At 39.2% G+C, this 23005-nt stretch overlaps 3 protein-coding genes and 1 pseudogene across 3 annotated transcripts in view; 2 read left to right on the top strand and 2 right to left on the bottom strand.

Moving 5' to 3' along the window:
- LOC108522728 (uncharacterized) overlaps window positions 1-2403 on the bottom strand; it is a 5671-nt gene extending 3268 nt beyond the window's left edge. Inside the window, exon 1 of the mRNA XM_017863106.1 lies at window positions 2368-2403. Coding sequence (XP_017718595.1) covers window positions 2368-2403 — 36 coding nt within the window. The remainder of the gene's footprint in view (window positions 1-2367) is intronic.
- PSMA2 (proteasome 20S subunit alpha 2) lies at window positions 2265-17082 on the bottom strand. The gene is made up of 8 exons (XM_017863109.1): window positions 16970-17082; window positions 12304-12380; window positions 11462-11594; window positions 10008-10130; window positions 8772-8853; window positions 7294-7367; window positions 3176-3233; window positions 2265-3088 (listed from the first exon to the last, which is right to left on the bottom strand). The coding sequence occupies exons 1-8, from the start codon at window positions 17008-17010 to the stop codon at window positions 2972-2974; spliced, it is 705 nt and encodes a 234-aa protein (XP_017718598.1). The 5' UTR covers window positions 17011-17082; the 3' UTR covers window positions 2265-2971.
- On the top strand, window positions 4489-6240 carry LOC108522729 (serine-threonine kinase receptor-associated protein pseudogene; annotated as a pseudogene).
- MRPL32 (mitochondrial ribosomal protein L32) lies at window positions 17057-23005 on the top strand. Its single transcript, XM_017863110.1, has 3 exons — window positions 17057-17368; window positions 19795-19976; window positions 22465-23005. Exons 1-3 carry the CDS (start codon window positions 17239-17241, stop codon window positions 22717-22719), a joined length of 567 nt encoding a protein of 188 aa, XP_017718599.1. The 5' UTR covers window positions 17057-17238; the 3' UTR covers window positions 22720-23005.

Genomic DNA, 23005 nt, shown 5'->3' with positions numbered 1-23005 from the left:
TGGTATGAGGATTCTAAATTCTCATCTTGCATAATGGGAAGTTTGGCAGCTCAACTCCAAGAATCCAAGAAAAAGGCATATAATCTGACTATTTTGAAATACGGAGGCAAGTACCTGATGAAATACCTAAAAAAGTCAGAAGTGATGGCTTTCAGGGAGTAGCACTCACGTGTTAACTTTTTAAATATGCTCATGCTTTGGAAGTTATCAGTTAATTGGCAGACAGATATTGCTAGTTCCGTTAAGTTTCTTGAGAACAGGGTAGAGGGAAGAGCTCTAAATTGAAGGAACTGTGTGAGGCAATGTGACTTTCATACAGAACCACCAGGACTGGTTTTCAGGAAATTAGGATTCTAATCCAAGGGAACTCTCAACTCCTATATGTTCTTGGGCAATTCATTGAACATCAACTTGCTCTTCTTTGCAATGGGGGGCTCAGAGAGCTTGCCTACATGGACGAGTAGACTCCTGAAAAAAAGGTGAGGTAAATACTAAGAGTTGGCAGTTTCATTCTATGAAGAAAATTGAGCAATAGATGAAAACCCTTCAGTGTTCATTTATCACCTACTTGATGTCTGAGAGACTGTGCAAGGTAATTATCTCAAGGTCGGGTTTTTTTTTTTTTTTTCAGGGATGCTTGAGTGTATCAGCACTTGATAATTATAAGGCTCTGTATTAGTCTTCTTTATTCCCCATGTATGTGAATTTTAAACATCTCCATGTTTCATTGCTAATAACTGCTTTGCAAATTTAAATTCATGGTTCAGTAGGGAACTGGGAAGAAGTAGAACAAATGGAGTTAAAATGTCTTAAGGGTTAGAAGATACAAAAAGAACCAAAAGAAGGGAGAGGCTGTGAACATTAGGAACATTATGATACTTAAGCTAAAATCCACAGGCTGGAAATGGTTCAAGAGTTTTGGAATGTTTAGGGATGCAGTGGGTTGCTACATCAAAGAACTCTTTCCTAAGAACTAGGACAAAAACTTAATTTTAAGGTTCGTGGAAAGAATACACAGAACAAAGGAAGAAGTGTTGTAGGCAGCTTGAACTGGAACTGGGCTTTGCATTTAATGGGGGCAGGAGGCAGAAAACAGAACCTGGATCAAATCTGGTTCCGCTGATTTCTCCTCCCTTTATTCTTTAGGACTAATTTTGTTGGCACACAATAAAAACCTACGAGTCTTCCTTACCTCTGAAATACTATATGCCTTTAATTTTCCCTGCTTTGATTTGTAGAATTTTGATATTGCTTTGGTCTTTTGATACTGGACATTACAGAAGGACTAAACAAATTCAACAGCAGCTAACAGAGTAATTAACTATTAACCACACCAGGCTTTAACTTGTGTTATCAAATTTAGTCCTTAGGAAACCCTGAGATATGGCCAGGCAGAGTGGCTCATGCCTGTAATCCCAGCACTTTGGGAGGCCAAGATGGGTGAACCGCTTGAGCTGAGGAGTTGGAAACCAGTCTGGGCAACATGGTGAAACCCCGTCTCTACTAAAAATACAAAAATGAGCCGGACATGGTGGTACATGCCTGTAGTCTCAGCCACTCGGGGGGCTGAGGTAAAAGGATTGATCACCTGAGCCGGGGAGGATGAGGCTGCAGTGAGCCAAGATCATGCCATTGCACTCCCGCCTGGGTGACAGACTCTGTCTCAAGAAACAAACAAACCCTGAGGTAATTACCTCACATAGTCACTCAGCCAGTAGGTGGGACAGCTGAGACTTGACTTCAAAGACCCTTTTTGCTACTATGTCCACTTTCTAGTGTGCTAAAGTGAAAATATTATCAGAAGCCCATAAGAGAGATTATTAGACGAGGCCAAGATAAACATCTTGAAACAGGAAGTTAAAGTTACCATCTTTCATCTCCTATAATGCTTTTGCCACCTAAAACAAGATATGGGTGTTATAGTGATGGTAGGTAACAGAACTGGGGACCCTGAGAAAAATCTCCAAAATAAGATTCTTTTGCCCTTAACTAAATCTTAGAATATTTTGAGCTACATTTAAATCATGGAATTGCCCACTATACTTTCACATTGGTAAGAATGATTATGCTTATAAACTCTCCCTATGTTCTGTAAAGAAAATTAATGATTTTATCCTAAGATGCCTTAAAAAAATTAAAAAACAAAACAAAACTAAGCACTGCCTTCACATGAGTTCAGATACTTAATTATAACTTTCATTATAGTGAAGGTACTTATTATACTGAGATTACATTAATGAATTAACAAGAGTCTTAAGCCATAGTTTTGACACTTACGTATTAGAATTTTATTTCAAGCACTTATGCTCATCCTTGAGTTTAAAAAGTCTAACAAAATCTAAGAACCCAGGTTCCTTTAAAACCTACTTGTGATGGAGACACCAACAGGAACCAGCAAACCATTGTTTATTTACTTACATACTGTATCTCCTATGGAGACCTATTTGGCTTACCACTCTTCACAGGCCTAGTACGATCTCATAGAGCACCCTAGGATTTCACTGATCAATACCTAATGGCACCTAAAAGCACCTATGCTGCTTTTCTTGTCCTATGAATCTGTGAAAGTCTGCAGATCCTCCCAGCTCTAGAAGCAATGATGTTTTTCACCAAAATCAGCATTTTGCTTTATGGAAACTCAAGCAACATCTGATAGTGAAGAGGGCAATAAGATTTAACTTAACCAAAATTGCTTGACAACGAAAAAGTGATTTCATCATTCTGCTTCGCAATGTAGTCTTCAGAAATCAACTGTGATAAAAAGCAGGAAGTAACTGTTAAAATTTTAGCAACTCCTAAAAGGCTGGAAGGTGGGTTTAACAGTTTATTAGGATTTATAAGTGTCATTTTAAAAACAGTCAATTTAAACCATGTAGAAATAAGTATGCAAAAGTCTGCAAAACAAAACATACTTTAAACATGTTTAAGTAGACAGATTATCTGAAATTCTGGATTTTCAGTCACTTCACTGTTATGCTATGGCAGCCAAGTAATCCTTAACTTCAGTTGGAGTAAGTCTTCTAAATCCAGCTTCATTGCAGATTCCAACTTCTATGTTATCCTCTGTCATTTGCCCTTCAAAGCTTTCCTATTGAGGACAGAGGAAAAAAGGTCAATTTTCTAAGCAGTTAATCATGAAATCATTGTAAATCCAGTTGTTGAATATTGAGCTAACCTTTAGGGTTAAGATGGCTGTATGAATGGCATCTTCAAGTTCCAGATCTTCATTATACCTGAAGAATTAAAAAAAAAAATTACTTATATCATTGTTTATATTCTTTATTTAAATACAATGACAGCAACAACGTAAGTTTTAAAACTCTAAACATCTTAAAATACTAAATTACACATTCTTTTAATCACCTCCTTATAGCTGTCCCCAGATAAAAAAACTGACAATATCTGGTGCTCAATTCCCAACATCATGAAGGGTATGACCCTAAAATGAGTTTAGTTTAGGAAACTTTTTTCTTTTCTTTTTTTTTTTTTTTGAGATGGAGTTATCTTGGCTCACTGCAAGCTCCACCTCCTGGGCTCATGCCATTCTCCTGCCTCAGCCTCCCAAGTAGCTTGGACTACAGGCGCCTGCCACCATGCCCAGCTAATTTCTTTGTATTTTTAGTAGAGACATGTTTCACTGTGTTAGCCAGGATGGTCTCGATCTCCTAACCTCGTGATCCACCTGCCTCGACCTCCCAAAGTGCTGGGATTACAGGCGTGAGCCACTGCACCCAGCCAGGAAACTTCTTAAGTATAAATATTTTAACAATCAGGATGGGGTGGCATTATAATTTTAAAACAGAAAATCAGAACTTTGCTAAAATCTCATCTTTTCTTATAAGCTAAAACATGTCACTTCCTGCCGATACCAGTGTGGACGGTGTGAATAGTGGCTGGCTCGTTTCTTTGGTTCTCCCCATCCCCTACTTTCCTCCCTCCATTGTCAACTGTTGCTCACCCTTCCCCGACTCCCCAGCCCCTCCCTAGCTCCTTCCTAATCTCGGTGCCACCTTTTCCTGTTTCCCCGCCCAGCCCCAGTGTTAGGGTGAGGCCTGGAGGAACCCCGGGTGCTGTAGCAGAGAAGACAAGACAAGGATGACCCTCAGTCCACCAGCCCAATCACTGGGTTCACCACCTCCATAGCAATGAGACTGATGCTGCTCACCTGTTCTGGCCACACACGGCCCGTGGCTGACTTGGCCTTCAGTGGCATCATGCTTTAGGGGCTTTTTTTTCCCTCAAGACAGAGTCTTGCTCTGTCACCCAGGCTGAAATGCAGTGGTACAATCTTGGCTCACTGCAAACTCCACCTCCCAGGCAGGTTCAAGCGATTCTCCTGCCTTGGCCTCCCGAGTAGCTGGGGTTACAGGCGCGTGCTATCACTCCCCGCTAATTTTTGTATTTTTAGTAGAGACGGGCGGGGGGGGGGGTGTTCACCATGTTGGCCAGGCTGGTCTCGAACTGCTGACCTCAGGTGATCCACCTGCCTCAGCATCCCAAAGTGCTGGGATTACAGGCACAAGCCACTGCGCCCGGCCAGCCTTACGAGTATTTCTAAATCAGTGCTTGCAAAGATGGCAAACCTATGCTATGCCAGGGACATACAGGAGACTGATTTGGAATCCTTTTGGGTCATAAAGATGCTGTTTGGGGTGCAACACTGAATAAGGATGCCATCAAAGCTGCCACAGCAGCTGCAGATTTCACAAAGTGCGGGATGCTATCCCAGGAGATGAACTGATGACCCTGGCTCATAAAAACATTGTCAAGACTATGGATTTCACGGAGGATAGTAATTATTTGTTAACCAGGAAACAGGATAAACTGTTACGCATATATGACTTGAACAAACCCGAAGCAGAACCTGAGGAAGTTAGTGATCACAGCTCTGATATAAAAAAGGCCCTATGGTGCAGTGTGAATAAACAGATTCTTTCTTCTGATGACACAACTTTAGACTCTGGGATCATGCTACTATGACAGAAATGAAATCTCTAAATTTTAATATGTCAGCCAGTAGTATGGAATATATTCCTGAGGGAGAGATTTTGGTAATAACTTAAGGCTGATCCAGTGCTTTTGACAGTACAGTAAGTTTGGAACCAATTAAATCCTTTCAAGCTCCTGTAACCATTAACTCTGAATCTCTTCACCTTAAGAATTTCTTTTTGCAGGTGGTGAAGATGTTAAACTTGTCACTATGATGACAATAGTGGAGAAGAATTAGAATCCTACAAAGGACACTCCAGTCCTATTCACTGTGTGAGATGTGGTCCTGATGGAGAACTGTATGCCAGTGGTTCTGAAGATGGAACACTGAGACTGGCAAACCATGGTAGGAAAAACATACAGCCTTTAGAAATGTGTGCTTCCTGAAGAAGATAGCAGTGAGCTGGAGAAGCCAAAGACTGGTTTTGCAGAGACAAGAGAAGAGGAGCTAGAAGAAACTGCTTCAGAGAATTCAGATTCCATCTATTCTTCAACTCCTCAAGTTAAGGCCTGAGCATCAAGCATGTGCCACAGATAATATACAACTGGACTAGAACGAGCAAGCAGAGAAAAACATCAGCTTTCCAGAGTTACTCTCTGCTTAAGGCAAAAGCAGTAATAAATAATGAGGAATATGAATTTGCTCCATTGCTGGAACAACTAACTTGGTGTTACCTGTAAGTGAAATCTCAAGAGGATCAGATGAAGGGAGGCTGAGTTATCCTCTTGTAGTACAATGGCCTGTCATCTTTTTAATGAATATGTACAAGACAACATCTGACTTCTCTTATTACAATTAAAAGTTCTTGCAGCTGTTTATATCATTATGGAGAAGAAAAATATATTGGCTTATTTGTCTGACTTTCCCTTAAAGCAGAATGTCTTTGTTGTTGTTGTTTTTTGCTTTGGTTGTAAAGAGGGAATACATGATAAAGTAACTGGTTTAATTTCTCTTTTATTGTACACTGGTTCTGAACATCTAATTATTTTAGTTTTCTAAATAAAATGCCTCTGAAACAAAATAAAACAAAACATATCATGTAATAACAATGTGAAATATTCGGAAGACTCATTAATATAAAAAAGAAAATGAAAAGTACCTTAAGAGCCTAAGATTAAATTTACCATTTAAACCCAGGCCTAAGATTTTAATAACCTTAACATGAAAAATGTACTGTGAAGGCTCATCTGGTAAACGGAGTTACAAAATTTTTTATTATTATTCAGCCATGAAAAAATGAAATCCTGTCATTTGCAGCAACATGGATGGAAATGGAGGTCATTATGTTAAGTAAAACAAGCCAGGCATAGAAAGATGAATATTTCATGTTCTCACTCATATGTGGGAGCTAAAAAAAGTGGATCTCATGGAGGGAGAGAGTACCACAGTGGTTACCAGAGGCTGGGAAGGGAGAAGGGAAGAAGAAATGAAGGAAGTTGGTGAAGCGGTATAAAAATGCAGTCAGATAGGAGGAATAAGTTCTGGTGTCCAATAGTACAGTCAGGAAATTATTTTTCTTCTTCCTATTTCAGAATAGCTAGAAGATCTGCAATGTTCCCAACACAAAGAAAAGATAGATGTTTGAGGTAACGGATATCCAATTACCCTGATTTGACACACTGTATACACCCTGATTTGACACACTATTAAAGTATAGTATACAGGTATTAAAATATCACATATACTGCAAAAATATGTGCAACTATTACATATCAAGAAATAAAACATTTTCCTCTTCAAAAGCTTGGAGAGTTTTGAAGGACTACAGTAACACTGAGACTAGAATACGGCTGGAAATAAGTGAGAGCAGCTTGTACTTGGGCACCGACAGATTTTTACATAGTGCTCCACTTTTTATCAAGCACACATATCAAATATTTAATATACCTTCAACTCCAGGCATCTGGTTTCACAAATTTTTTTACTGTCGTAATGTAAACTATTATCATTAAATCATTTAAAAATCTGTCTCCCCAAATTTTTTATTCCAGATTCAACGTTCTTTTCTCCCTCCTAAAATGGCAGAAAAGTGAAGTAAAAGTAAAACAAACAAACAAAAAAGGCATTTAGAAAACCACAGAATGTAGAAAGAGAACTCCTTAGGAAATGAATATTAATTACCACTTGATATACTGAAGGCTAGGAAACTAGGAGGGAGATAAGTTTTTGATTTATCTGTAACTAGATTCATATACAGAGTAATACAGCAAGTTTCTTTAGTCCCATGATATTAATTACTTAAAGAGCACCAAAAACCATAAAGTGAGTTTGCTAATGAATGCAGTTACAGTGAGTGAGCCTACCTTTTCTCAAGGAAAGTTTTCCCATTCACATAGTTCTTTCCCATTGCTGTAGCTTTCCAGGCAAAGTAAGCTCCCTAATCAGGACAGAAAGAGTAAAGAACCATATTTTAAAACACAAATACAATTATATTGCCCTGCCATTTAATTTTTAGCTTTATTAATTGTTCTCTAACTTTGAAGGTCACAGAATATTATTAGAATGGAAAACATCACAGAATAGGTTATTTTCTTAAGAAGGCTAGAAAGATGGAAACCAAAGAGGCATGAAGACACTTCTGGAGGTTCTGGAAATTTCTGATATCCTCATTGTAGTAATGGTTTCTTCAGACATTTACATATATCAGAACTCATCAAACTGATGAGCTGGTGATGATGCAATTAAGTGTACATAAATTATGTAACAAAGCCAGTTAAAAGAAATTGAGGTTAACTTAAACAAATAATCAAGAGTAGTATTTTAGCTTCACAGACTGAAGCGATTTAAAAGTCTCTCGTATAAATCTGAAAAATGGTGACCAACTCTTGATCATTAGTGAATAAATTAAAAAGAGAGCATCTCATCAGAAAAAATACCAAAAGAAACATAATCCATGTTTTAAATGAAAACAATTGTTTTTTAGATACAACAGAGGAAAATAGGACAAAAGAAGACATCTGGATTCCAGAAATGGTGGCTTCTGCTACCTTCTGAAAAGGAAGATAAGAGGGCTTGTCATTTAGCTTCGGAAACTCAGAGATGGAGTAACAACACTATCAAAGTTCCCCAAATACTTATTTTTTCTGATTTAAGTAACAACCAAAATATTTTTCTTTTGCCATCTCAGATTTTAAGAGTAGATCATAAGGTCTGCATTGAGTGAACTCGTAATTATCTAATAATCCATAAAACATGAAAGATCATTTCCTAATCTTGAATTTTGTCTTAAGGTTCTCATAGCAAATGGGACAGATGTGGAGTAGTATTATCCTTTACAAACCCCTTTGTAATGCAGATACCATTCTTCTGCATTACAGCAGACAACTCACCCAAGGTACCAATTTCACAATCATTTTTGCAAAACACTGAATTCAAGATAGATTAATGTTTTTGCTGGAAGTCACTCAATTCAACCCCAAGATTCAACTGATGGCAAACACCAAAACACTGTCCTCCAGATCCACATCTTCAATTGCAATATTTCCCAAAGTTACAGGTTTAAATACATTTGATAACAACTATTTCAACAAATCACCCAAGTGTATGAAGTTAACGAACATGGCAGAAGACGGTAGAACTAACACAGCTTCCTTATCAGAAGACCAAATTACCAAAATTTTAAATATACACACAAAAACGCACGACCTCATACTTTCTAAAGCCCAAGTGAAAAAGAAGAAAATACTGCTAAATTGTAAAGTTTTTATGGCTTCTATTTCTGTTAGATATTCAAAGAGCACTTTTAAAGACAAATCCCTCAAATACATCTACTGATACTTACAGATGGATCTGACTGAAATAAATATGGTCGTCCCTCATTCCAACCACAAATAAGTAAAGAAACTCCAAATGGACGAACACCACTGCAGACAGGAAAATGAAAATTACTTGGCATTTTCATGAAAGTCATCCTCAAGAATTTATCAGTACTCTCAAATAAAGCAAATTATCAGGCAAACTGAAATCAGACTTGTAAGTTCCTTAAAAAGTATTTAACACCTTTCTGAATGAATCAATTCAAAACTAATTCTCTTTACAGTAGTGAGGAATGGTAGCCAAACAACAAAAAAATTTGGATTGAACAGAGTGTCACCTAAGACACTGGGGTTAATAAGTGTGGAGTAACATTTAGTGTCCTAACAAAATAACAACTTTTAATTAATGCAGCTTTTCCACTAGGTTTACTTGTCACAAAATGACAACTTTCAATTGATGCAGCTTTTCCACTAGGTTTACCTATTACAAAATGACAATTTTCAGTTAATGCAGCTATTCCACTAGGTTTACATATCAACAACTACCTATATGCTATCTCATCCACACCCAAAGAAGCTGGGGAATGAAAAGAAATATGAATGTGTCAAAGAGCTGCTTTCATCATGTGCTTACAATCATTTCTGGTTAGAAACAAATTTGAAAGTAGAGGCCAGGGGTAGTACCAACATTTTGGGAGGCCAAGACAGGCAGATCACTTGAGGTCAGGAGTTTGAAACCAGTCTGGCCAACATAGTAAAACCACATCCCTACCAAAAAAATACAAAAAAAAAAATAAAAAATTAGCTGGGCATGGTGATGCATGCCTGTGGTGCCAGCTACTCGGGAGGCTGAGGCATGAGCATCACTTGATCCCAGGAGGCAGAGGTTGCAGTGAGCCAGGATCATGCCATTACACTCCAGCCTGGGTAACAGAGTGAGACTCTGACTCAAAAAAAAAAAAAAAAAAAAATTTAAAAGTAGCAATGATTTTCTGCCCATAAAGTGTTTTAATCACTGGCAAAAGAACTTTTTATATCTAGAAGCTGCTTTCTGCTATTATATGAGCAACAAGAAAACACATTTTTTTTCCTTAAGTAAATATTCTAGATCCAGATAAGATCAGAAATATTCATCATAGTGATTTTGTCCACTTGTTAGGCAAATATAGGAATGGTAAGTCCCATTCTATGTATACATCTACTCTTTAAAATGACTTCCCCCTACAATTCATGGCACATTTCAAGTAAAAAAAGCAACTTACCCTGACTGAGTATATTCTTGCATCACAGAAGCTACTCTCTGTACCAGCTGAGCTGTAGGAATGGGTTCTTGGTACACAAGATAGTACTGTTGAGCTAGCTTTCGAGCTCTGTGCACAAGCACTCTAACAAGGAAAAAATAAGATTTAATTACAAGGAAGATGCTCTACTACCCAAAGACTCATTCTTCTTTTACAGGCACGTACCTGCAGCACCAGTTTAACATGTATTGCTTTAATGGTGGCTACTGGATCAAAGCTAGTCACTCTAACATTGGATTCCAGTTGATATAGAAGAAAATATCAAAGCATCATAGAGTACCAGTTAGCTTAAAAGTAACAGATTTAATATACAAAAATGAGAACTTTATCTCACTCCATGACTTCTTCAAGACTATCCCCCTTATCCAAGGGCAGCCACTTGTCTTTTTATAGCTCACCCCAGTCCACACACGCATACAAGCATACATAAACACACACGCACACAATTCTGGGCATATTTTTCTCACTTCAGGTCACTACTTCCTGCAGACTGTTTTAATCTCTCTGCCTGTGCTTCAAAGAGTACCCTTCAGAGATTAAGAAACAGTAAGAAACTACTTGTAACTAAAAATGTAAAATTCGGCTGGGTGCAGTGTTTCACACCTGTAATACCAACACTTTAAAAGGCTGAGGCAGGAAGATCACTTGAGGCCAGGAGTTTGAGACCTGCCTGGGCAAGACCCTGGGTTACTTTAAAGAGAACAACTCAGATGTGAAATAGGAGTGAAACTGAAGTGAAACTTTGCATCTACCTATCTTGCTCCACAAAATCATGAGCAATAAAGTAATACTCCTTTTACTTGTTTAAATGACAGACACAGAAAGCTGTCCATCTCTTTCAATTTGCTGGTACCCTGAGTAACAAGATTATTCTCTCTTCCTGTGAAATATAAAGGGGTGATTATATGAGCACTGGGATCCTGGTTGGCTGCCACACTCAGTAACTTGCAGTGGTGTTTGAGAATTTTGTTCCTTTGTGGAGAACAGGAAAACAAATAAGGATAACTCTGGATGGCGATGCTTTCTTTTGTTGCCTCATACTTTTTAGAATATAGTTTATTATAACATAAATTGCTCTTATCATTTTTAAACTGCACTGGCGAAAACTAAAGCCCTTATGCCCAGTTCCTGGATAGTAGAAGAGGAATATGTCAGAAGGGAAAGTCCACTAAACAGAGAAAAGAGGAGTTATGTAATCTATCTACCTCCTCTTTCACATCTGAGTTATTCTCTTTAAAGTAACCTACACAGGCAAACTAAATTCAGCTCTCAATGAGGCTGCTATTGCTAAACAAAGCACACAAAAAAAGAGGAATTGGAAGATAAAAGGAAAACAACCTTGGTTTTTCTCCTGAAAATACAGATTACAATCAATTCATGAGATGGTGAGAAACACTATAAAAAGTATAAAGTACCTGTAATCAGGGCCCATGCCACTGTACACCAAACCTATATGCTTGGTAATTGGTTCCACTTTGTGTACACTTCGCTCATCATACAGAATGGATTTCTGTTTTTTCTCAGTTGCTAATACCACACCATTTGCAGCTTAAAAAAAAGAGAGAGACCTAAATGTTTAATCATTTATAAGACTGTTTTAACAGCTTTCTATTATGGATGCGCTAAACTCAAAGTCCTTTATTTCCTTTAATTTATAAAACCTTTTCTTCCGGAGTCCTATTACCAAAATTACCTAAGAAATGGTAAGTCCGTGTTTCCCTCACTGGTCATTAGTACTACACAAAAAAATCGTCCCTACAGCTAAAGGTATTACATAACCTTTTGTAAGCACTCCAAGGATACCTGAGAGTTCACGTTTTAAAATAATGGATTTCTGCCTACTTGTCCCAATAGTCTCATAACATGAAATTTACAATAAATGATACAGCCTTTTAAAGTGAAACACAACATGTTTAGCTTATGTTTTATAATTAAACTTTCCTAAATTATAAGGATAAAAACTGCCAGCAAGGAGTGACATAATCAGTGGGGAAAAAAAAAAAAAGACTCAGTTTTCTGAATGAGAAAGACTACTGTGAATATTACAACTAACAGATAAAGGTGTTATTATTTACTTTGAAAAGAAATTTGAATGATCTTAGACTTCTTACTATTTAAACTCCAAAACACTGTAAATTAACAAAAAATTATTAAAAATCATACTACTGCAGCTCTGTATAAATTAATTACTAATTAATTCCAAAATAATTAAGATAACTACTAACAGGCATCTGAAATGAATGAAGCATTTAATTACCTTTAATTCCCACTGACGGGGCTCCTCCAGCTACAGCAGCCAAAGCATATTCAATCTGGACAAGTTTACCAGACGGGCTTAAAAGAAACACAGGTATTTGTTAAGTTCACATATCATCCAATATTTATTGTAAGAACATTTCTGAGATAGTACAGACATTCAGGTCAAAGGAGTAGCTGGCCTTTGACCTCTATCATGAAGTGGCACAGAAACCAAGTTTACAGCTGGGCACAATGACTCAAGCCTGTAATCCCAGCACTTGGGAAGGCCGAGGTGGGTGGATTACCTGAGGTCAAGAGTTCAAGACCAGCCTGACTAACATGGTGAAACCCTGTCTCTACTAAATATACAAAAATTAGCTGGGTATAGTGGCGCATGCCTGTAATCCCAGCTACTTGGGAGGCTAAGGCAGGAGAATCGCTTGAATCCAGGAGGTGGAGGTAGCAGTGAGCCGAGATCGCACCATTGCACTCTAGCCTGGGCAACAAGACCAAAACCTCATCTCAAAAAAAAAAAAAAAGAAAAGAAAAGAAAAGAAAAAACGAACGAAACCAAGTTTACAAAGCAATCAGAACATACTCCTACTGAAGCACTACTTTCTCTTTGTTTTTTGTCTGCCACATGGAGCAGTGGTATTACTGTTGCTTCTTTTCACCCTAAGTTTTCTGTGCTTGTTTTCTCATCTGTAAAATGAGGACACAGTAACCACAACTGGTTTTCCGTATCAGTGGATTCCACAGGGCTGACTATAGAACCTGAGTACGCCTTGACTTGGTATTTGTGAGAGTCCTGAAATCACCATCCCCTACAAGGGTCCTGTACCTATTTCAAAGCATTGTTGTGATTAAGTGAAGTAATTCCTATAAAACTGTCTGGCACAAAATCAGTAACAAGCACATACTGAATAGTAATGTTATTAAGAACATGTATGTGTTTGTTAAAAACCAAATAGCAGCATATATTTCAAGTAGGGGGGTGGTTTTAGAACACAGACATGGCCTAAGACAAGAACACCTAGATATCACTCACAATTAAGTATTCTCTACATAATATACAACTATTTCTAGAAGCCACGTGATGGTCACACTTAACAGATCTGGTTCCATGGATGTGGTAGCTAAACACAAGTCTTAAACTGGCCTTTTAGAGTTATACTTTATTTCAACCTAGTTGTTTAATTAGAATCATCACAAACCAACCTAATTTCATAGATAAAGTCTGAGTGAAAGTAATTTGTCCAAAGTGACACAGCTAGATCCTTATCTCCCATCTACTATTGAAAATTTCAGAAGCCCATATTTTCTCTTCATATAATTACAAATATTCCCTTGCTCACCCAAATCTCAACTCCATCCCTCCTTGCTCCAAACACATAGACTACTCTCAAACTTCAAAAACCTCACTCACAAGCTAATCCCTCCATCTGAAATGCATTTCTCTATTGCCCTGTGAACTCTTTTCCTTCAATCATGTCCTAACGGAAGTTGCCCTGACCCCTCAGATTAAGTTGAATACCTATTCACTGATGCCTGTGATGTCCTGTACTTCCTCTTTGCCTAAGATGCATCATATCTGAATTATTATTATTATTTTTTTTTGTAGAAACAGGGTCTCGCAATGTCGCCCAGGCTGGTCTCAAATACCTGGTCTCAAGCAATCCTCCTGCCTTGGCCTCTATTATTTTTACAATATTTGTCTTCCTCAATAAAGTCCGCTATGTTCAGTCAGGATTCTAGCACATAACCTAGTACCAGGAATCTACAATCATTTGGCTGATAGAGACACATCTAGACCAATTAAAGAAACAGACCTAAGGGTGACAGCTCTAAGGCTCTTGATATAATTAGTTAATTTGAGCAGAACAACATCAACTGACATTTAAATTAAAAAATTAAGCTGAACTTTTTTTCCTTTAATAGTCACTATTTCAATAATCATATCACAACTTTCTGGGTCCATCCAGCTTTCAATTATTGTTCAATACCTAATTCATATACCCCTGGGTAACATTTAAAGGCTCATATAAACTTAATAGTTACCTTTTCTCTGTTCCTATTAACTGTACTTACCTATCTTTACCACTACGTGATTTCACTGCATGAAAGCTCACTGACCTGTGAGCTGGCTGAGCAATCAACCATCTTTATATTCCATAATGCCACTGTCCCATTCCATAGCATCAGCATCCCTACATGGAATAACTGAAATAGCCTTCTATCTGGTTTTCCTTTCTCAACCTTACTTCTACCCCTAGTCAAAGTTACCTTTGTACCATGTCACCTCCACTTAGATTTTGTAAGAACCTCTTTGTTCACTTAAAATAAAATTTCCTTCTCTGGCCTACAAAGCCCTACACGATTAGCCCTCTCCCACATCACCTCCTTGCTCACAATAGCACATTTGCCTCATTTTCATTCCTTTAAGAGCTCAAGCTCCTTCCCAGTTTCAGGGCTTTCAAACATGCTGTTCCCTCTGTCTACAAGTCTCCTTATTTCTAAATCTTCAAATAGTTGGCTACTTTTAATCCTCCAGTCTCAAAAATCACCCCCAAGCACAAGCCTTTCCTGATTACTCAATCTAAAGTAATATTCCTTTCTTCACCCTTTTTAAAATAAAATTCCTTAGTAAGAGAATTTATTAGTAGGCACCAATTTGTTTACTCATTTATTGTCAATTCCCCAACCAAATGTACTCCACAAGAACTGTTTCATCCTGTATGGTCTCTAGTCCCTTCCACCATTAGTTTAATTCTGATTACAAGAGGCTAGAAACAAATATTTTCTTTTTATTTAAAACAGCTGAATCCACTATGTTTAAAACAAACAAACAAAACATAAGTTTGGTTTTTTTAAAAAAAAATTTTAGATATGGGGTATCACTTTGTGACCCAGGCTGGAGTGCAGTGGCAGAATCACAGCTCACTGCATCCTAAACTCTTGGACTCAAGTGCTCCTCTCGCCCTCAGGCTCCCAAAAGCTTGGATTACAGGCACATGCCTGGCTAATTTTTTAATTTTTTCAGAGATAGGGTCTTGCTGTGTTGCCCAGGCTAGTCTTAAACTCCTGGGCTAAAGTGATCCTCCTGCCTCAGTCTCCTGAGTAGCTGGGATTACAGTTGAGTCACCCTGCCTGGCCAAAAGTTTATTTTAATAAAGAAATTTGTTACAAAAAGATTGAGTCCTGAAGGTATATGATTGTTTTATGTTTTCGGCTCCACTAGGATTACAATTTCTTCGAGATAAAAGACCACATTTGCAGCCTGGGCAACATCACAAGACCCCATGCCTTTAAAAAAAAAAAAATATAGCAGGCAGGGTGGTGCACACCTCTAGTTCCAGCTACTCCAGAGACTGAGGCAGGAGGATCCCTTGAGCCCAAGAGCTGGAGGCTGCCGAGTCCCTGTCTCTAAAAAGAGGACCACATTTGTTTTCTTCACAAATATGAAGAGTGAATACATCCTGCACATACTATTCTGTCATATGTGAGACTTTTTATTGCATAATTAATCTTGTTCAAGGGTTACAAGAAAACTATTACGTGCACTCACTGCTTATTGAAAACTGCCAAGAGAAAGGTACTTTTGGAATTTAAGACATTATGTAATAGAAAGTGTATTATTTTTTGTTATCAGAAAAAAATCCAGTTTGAATGTCAACCTCAGCTATTCACCGATGACCTCAGACAAGTTATTTAATTTGTACAAGCTGTGGTTAGTTCATCTGTAAGAAGCTGAGATAACATTTATCACAGCAGTGGAAAGAGATGAAGCAGGTTAAGGTTAAGTTGTACCTATACAGAAAGTACTCAACAAGTTAGATCCCGCCTGCCTTCAGTTGTCAGGAGTACATTTGAAGTAAACTGGGCATTACTGATCCTTAAGAAAATGGGTTAGTCAGAAAACTTCCCCAGTCAATTTTTAAAAGTCTTCGGTGATGGTTTTCTCACACTGGGAGCTATGGTTCGCCTCAACTGTATTTTGGAAAGTAAACTTATTATTCTAATCCCCTGTTCTACAATAGAAAAGCCTACAATCTTGTTTAAAGTAAACATCCCCTCCACGTTCCCCTCCACACACCAAAAAAAGGCCAAAACTCAAACTGTTGCCTCGTTGCTAGGGGTTCACAAAAAAGTGACAGGCGCTTTCGGTTTTTACTCCTTATGTTTCTAATTCGTGCATCGACGAAACTGAGAGCGGGAGGTTTTGAAAGACACTAGTGACAAACGGAGACCAAGACTCTGACTTAACTGTAAAGCTGAGAGTTTTCCAAGAAAAGGGGATCCCACATATTTGACCATGATTCCGAGTTTCAGAAACCACTGCATCAGGTCCACTTGAGCCAGGAAAAAAAAATCCTGGGTTCGGAACAGGCCACCCAAAGATGGTTAAGCTAAAATTGCCTTCTTTTCTAGTCTCCAAAGTGAAAGCGAATCCTTGGCTATGTGCCTCACCGTCCCACAGCCCCCCGATCCTCCAGCAGCCTCCGACCAAGGAAGCTCCAGGAATCCCGGGCCGGCCTGGCAAATGACTTTGCAAAGCCGCATTTCCATCTCCATTCTCTACTGGACCCTCCAGAAGCACCAATCCCGACGTCAGGATGGGAAAAACTAAGTCGACAGAGCTCCTGCAACCTCGACTACGCTGAGGACCTCGAGGGCCCCTTCCATACCTGAATGTAGTCAGCGAGAAGCTGTACCCGCGCTCCGCCATCTTTAGCCGAAGAGCCAAAGCACATCCGCATACATGCGCACTGTGCCCGATTTTCTTTCATTTCCCCGCCCCTCGCCTTTCCTTTTCTATCTATGATTGGAGGAGAGTCAGAGCTGCTCCAAGAGCATGCGGGGTGTTGTAGTTCTAGAAAGGGAGGCTTGCCCGATTCTGTGCCTGTGCGCATGCTGAAAGCAGGGGCGGGACCGGGGCGGTCTTCCAGCAGGGAAAATGGCGCTGGCCATGCTGGTGTTAGTGGTTTCGCCGTGGCCTGCGGCCCGGGGCCTGCTTCGAAACTACTGGGAGCGACTGCTGCGGAAGGTTCCGCAGAGCCGGCCAGGCTTTCCCAGTCCTCCGTGGGGTAGGTAAAGAAGGGCTCCGTGGGAGAGGGGACTGATGACGGGACCTCGGGCAGCGTCGGAGACCCAGCTTACAGTCTTAGCCCTCTGCCCGGGTTCTGATCCGCGGCCGCACGTCCGGGACGTAGTTCGTGACATTCACATATTAGCGAGAACACAACGGCTGTTTTTGCGCTCCTTCCACCGCAAAAAAAAACCAACCAAACAAACAAAAAAACTCTGCTTGTTCCATTCGTACACAGAATGTAACCCAAGCTTGTGTCAAAGATAAATCATAACCAGCTAGTAATTAAAGTGCTGAAACGGATTTTATTCAGTAACTACTGCAGGTAAAGAACTGAGCTCCATCCCGGTTCGTGCAGAGGTGACTTGGGCGTTTTAAAGGGAGAATGAGCGAGGCGGGAGTGTAGGGACTCTGTAGAGTCAGAGAAGTGTAATACGGTGAGGTCAGTGCAAATGTGATTAGCCGGCTGTGTCTGCTAGCTCGCAGTTATCTTAGGTAGGATTCCATCTTCCCGCAGAGACTGGGAGACAAAGGCCCTATCCTTCCTAATGATTAGATTTCGAAGGAATGGTCTCAGGGCCTTAAGAGAAACGCTTCCGAGTTAGTTGCAAGGGATACTTATTTACAATTATGTGCCCTTTCCAGGAAATGCTCGAAGGGAGTTCAGGGACCTACTATCAGGGGTATGTTGGCTAAAATAAATAGGAAATTTTCCAGGCAGCGTTGAGCTTTCTCAGGCAGGCACTTTAAAGGGGGGCCGAGGTCATCCTAGGATACAGCGTTATGCTGCTAGAAACTATGCTAGAGTTTGGTCAAGTCTGTTGAGTTCAGGGATTTGTACAGAGTTGTCCTGAGAGGACAGTTCTGCAGGTCTCACTTGGCATCAAGGCCCACCACTCTCTAGATCTGTCTTTCCTTTCTAGCCCTCCCCTCACCTCACTTCCCCCTTCCCCTCTCCCCTTCTACTCTTCCCTTCCCTCCGTTCCCCTCTTCCCTCCCTCCCTCCCGCGCAGTACATGTTTTCTGTGGTGTTTGAGCTCTGAGGAGATGAATTCTGTTTCCCATGTTTCACTTGGAATTAATCTTAATTGGAAGTATCTTGGATGTTGAAACTGTCATTGCTTTGGCATTTACATTCTACTCCATTTCTAAGCAGCCTGAAAGTGATAATATCCAGAAATATACCAGGAAAATATATGCCACTATATGCCAAGCAATGTGCCAAGCTTTCTACATGTACTTCCTGGGATAATCTTCACAACAGTCGCATTAGGTGTATACACTTTCCAACGGAAGCAGTAGGCTCACAGTGGTCCCAAGTTCACATTCCTGAGCCTGTGTTGTTAATCACCGGGGCATGCTTGGCAATACTTGTGGACATACTGAAAATAAATGCCAGTTGTTAGGTGTTAGAGAGCTTTGTGCATTCTTAAGAGTTCTTAAAATCAAAAGAAGTATGGCGGCCGGTCGCGGTGGCTCACGCCTGTAATCTCAGCACTTTGGGAGGCCAGGGTGGGTGCATCATCTAAGGTCAGGAGTTGAAGACCAGCCTGGCCAACATCATGAAACACAGTCTCTACTAAAAATACAAAAATTAACCAGGCCTGGTGGTGCACACCTGTAATCCCAGCTACTTGGGAGGCCGAGGCAGGAGAATCACTTGAACCTGGGAGGCAGAGGTTGCAGTAAGCGGAGATCATGCCACCACACTCTAGCCTCGGTGACAGAGTGAGACTCAGTCTCAAAGAAAAGAAAAAAGAAAAAAGTATGGCATGTCTAAGAAATGGCAAGGAAAGGGTAAAGGAGTCTCTTGATTTTTATAAGCAATTCATAGTCACATAAATACGGCCATACAGAGAAATGGTGAGCTGGCTCTTTAGAGAGCAGACAGGAATCGAGATCAAATATTAAGAGGAACTAAGTGACTTAAGGGGTTGTATCATAGAGGACCTGACTCAGTTTGAACATAAGAAAGGGCCAGTTGGCAGTTACATCAGTGCTGATCAGAAGTTTATTCAGGAAATCTGTCTAGATTTACTTGTAAATTAATCAGGTATTTACTACTCACCAAGTATTAATAGAATGTGGACAGTTGAGTGATTCTTTGCTTGTTTTATTCAAGTTAGGTGCCTATCAGAGTCCTGTATTTTATGAGTTAAGAAACTTGATGGAATTTCACTGATCTCTTTTCAGCAGGATCCACTAAGAAAAAATTCTGTGTTCCTTAAAATTGTATTGTATAAGCTTTAGTGTATTTTAATAGCTAAGGTATCCCATTATTGAGTTTCACATTCTCAATTTTATATGTAGTCTCTGTGTGTGTGTGTGTGTGTGTTACCATTGATTGTTAAGGAAAATGATATCTGTAAATAGTAATTTAGAAGCTAGAAACTAATTCTGTATCTCTTATGTTTTATTTCCTAGGACCAGCATTAGCAGTACAGGGCCCAGCCATATTTACAGAGCCAGCAAATGATGCTAGCGGAAGTAAAGAGAATTCCAGCCTTTTGGATAGTATGTTTTGGATGGCAGCTCCCAAAAATAGACGCACCATTGAAGTTAACCGGTGTAGGAGAAGAAACCCGCAGAAGCTTATTAAAGTTAAGGTAATGCATTGATTTTTGTGGGTGTGCTTTTCCTCAGGTCCTCCATTGAATAAGCTCATGGTAGATTCCTATAGCCTAGGAATAAATTATTCTCAGATTATATGTGTCTACTTTCCTCTGGCCTAAATGAAATACAGTATTCTCATTATATATGCCTGCTGTCCTCTAGCCTGAGTATTAGAAACACAGTCAAGGAAGGAGTGAGTTTGGAGACTGGGCAAGGAACGAGGCTGTGAGGTGCCTACATGACTTTTGAATTTTGAGCTGTGTCAGTCTTGAACTGTGTGAGTTTTGAACTACAGATGAGTAAACATCCTAACTATGGCAGAGCCTAGAATTAAAGCTAGAAGCAGTAGCTATACTGAATCTTGGGTTTTACAAGCCCTTACATATTTATTTTTTTAATCATTTCCCTAAGATAAGTAATAAAATAGCTAACAACAATTAAGTGTCTATGATGTATCTCAGTGCCTTATGTGTATTATATCTCATCATGTGTTCACAATAGCCCTCCAAAGCAAGTAAGATATTCTTCATTTTTACGATGAACAAACTGAGGCAAAAAGAATTTGCCTGTGGTCACACAGTTAAGAAACAGTAGATTTTCGAGCTCTGATTTTTGACCTCATGTTCTTTTGAAGATTTTCTTTGTGTTCTCCTATCCTCAGACAATTTCAGATTCTCCTCTCTGACAACATGGATGTACTGTCTTCACTGATCTAGTAAAAAGAAAAATTACAATGTGTATTACCTCTGATCTGTTCGTGTATGGTTTTAACAGTTAGGATTTCAGTTGCTGTTTCCTTCATGGCGTTCCACAGCAGCAGCACCATACAGATGAAACTCAAGAACAGAAAACTGACTTTCATAAGCGTCCACATTCTGTTAAGCAAAACCTTAGAACTTAAGCCAGAAAGCATTATTGAGTGATGGGTGGGGCTGAACTTAAATGTAGAACTGAAAAACACTTTATTACTTAAGACTTAACAGTAATTCATAAATTTGCTCAAGAGGACGTAAGATTTTAGGACTGAGATCTTGCACTGTTCTATTATGTGACTTTCCTGATGCATTTATTCTGAGGGAATAGTTCTTATCCTGTGCATTTATTTTCTTCCTTGAATTATTTTCTGTTACATACGCTATATAGTGTGTTATGTTGGGTACTTTGATCATGAAAAGAAGACCTACTAACTGTGGGTGTCTTCACACCTTCAGTTGTACATGCAATCCAGTTTCCAGTAGTGGAGTAAAATGCGAATATGGTTAGGCAAGTAATATGCAAGCCTCTTTCTTCCTTTCGGAAAAGGAAATTCTTTTGTTATCTGCCTCACAGATGTTAGTATATTAATCTTATCAAGTGTTTAAAGCTTCTTTAATGTTCCTGTTTAGTATTTTTCTTTGTATTTTCTTTCAAACCTATGTCTAGAATAAGTTGATAAATCTTTTAGTGGTTATAATTATTTTATAGTTAAAGTTGTAAAAGGGTATTATACATTAAAATACCCTAAGACTGTAACATAAAATAATTTTACATTAAGGAATAATCAGTGTTCATTTTTAAAAAGAAAAATTATACCATATACCAAACCTGTATTCTATACAGGAATTTGAATTACACCGTGATAAAAAGAGAAAGCCGAGGAGGTCAACTTGTAATGTTCTTATCTTGTTTTCCCTAAGATAGATTGAAAGACAAAGGGAATTCACTTTTCCTTGGTGTCTTATTTAAGATGCTGAGTGTATGGGTCACTTAATTATGTTGGTGAATTCCTTATTTGATATTTAGTATTTGGAGTTAGGGGAAATGAGTTTTGTTTTTTGTTTTTTACATAACTACAACTGCTGTGTTTACATAAAGATGTACTAGATTGGCTAAATTCTAGTTCTAGTTTTTCTCTAATTCAAATTCAGTTGACCCGTCCAGCGGGATCATTAACACAGACCTTGAAGGAGGGGGTGGGAATTTAGAGAGACAAGAGACACAAGAAATGGAGACAAGACAGTATCCTGATCAAGTCTCGTTTAATGGCGGTGGTGCAATGCCTTATATAGGCTGGCAGGGAAGAGGAAGGGCTCAGAGCAGGGGGGGAGGAGAATAATGAGAGAGGTCACCAGGCGCATGCTCCGTAGACTTAGTCTTTCCCGGCGTGGGAGGTTATCTAAGCGGGGGCGGGAAAAGTTCCGGGGGGCGGGAAAAGTTCCCGCGGGCAGGTAAAGTTGATGATGAAGAACCAGGAAGTGCGCCATCTTGTCTCCACAATGCGGAGCTTAAGCAACAGGCCGCGGGAATTTCCGGGCCTCACGGCTCCGGACACTCAGTGTTGCTTGTCTTCAGTTAAAGCAAGGTAGAACTAGATGATGTGTGATGACGTCATGTAGCCTGAACATTCTAAGAAAGTTAAAATATAAGCATTGCTCCTGTCAGTGGTTATTTGTTCATTATATTGCCTCTTGTTAAAATATGTTTTTGTTTATTGTTTTAAAGAACAATATAGACGTTTGTCCTGAGTGTGGTCACCTGAAACAGAAACATGTCCTTTGTGCCTACTGCTATGAAAAGGTGCGCAAGGAGACTGCAGAAATCAGACGACAGATAGGGAAACAAGAAGGGGGCCCTTTTAAGGCTCCCACCATAGAGACTATGGTGCTGTACACGGGAGAGACGCCATCTGAACAAGATCAAGGCAAGAGGATCATTGAACGAGACAGAAAGCGACCATCCTGGTTTACCCAGAATTGACACCAAAGATGTTAAAAGGAGAACTTCATAGTAAATCATTTCTCCTGAAATAGAGGAAGATTCTTTATGTTGTTGTGCTTGTTTTTAAATCATCAATATAGTTTAACACATTCTTTCTAAGCAGTTTTGTGTGGGATAATTTGGAGAATATATTATGTAGTAAACTTCTGAAAATTTGTGTTTATCCAAGGCCAATGGAGGATATTGTTTCTATTACTATACAAGGTTTAAGTAAACCTAAAATTTTCCAGAACAAAAAAATAAAAAAAATTAAAATGTATAGCAA

Source organism: Rhinopithecus bieti, unplaced genomic scaffold (assembly GCF_001698545.2).
Source record: "Rhinopithecus bieti isolate Rb0 unplaced genomic scaffold, ASM169854v2 scaffold_65226, whole genome shotgun sequence".
Taxonomy (NCBI): domain Eukaryota; kingdom Metazoa; phylum Chordata; class Mammalia; order Primates; family Cercopithecidae; genus Rhinopithecus; species Rhinopithecus bieti.
The sequence above is the reverse complement of the archived record's forward strand: the minus strand, read 5'-3'. Positions and strand labels throughout refer to the sequence as shown.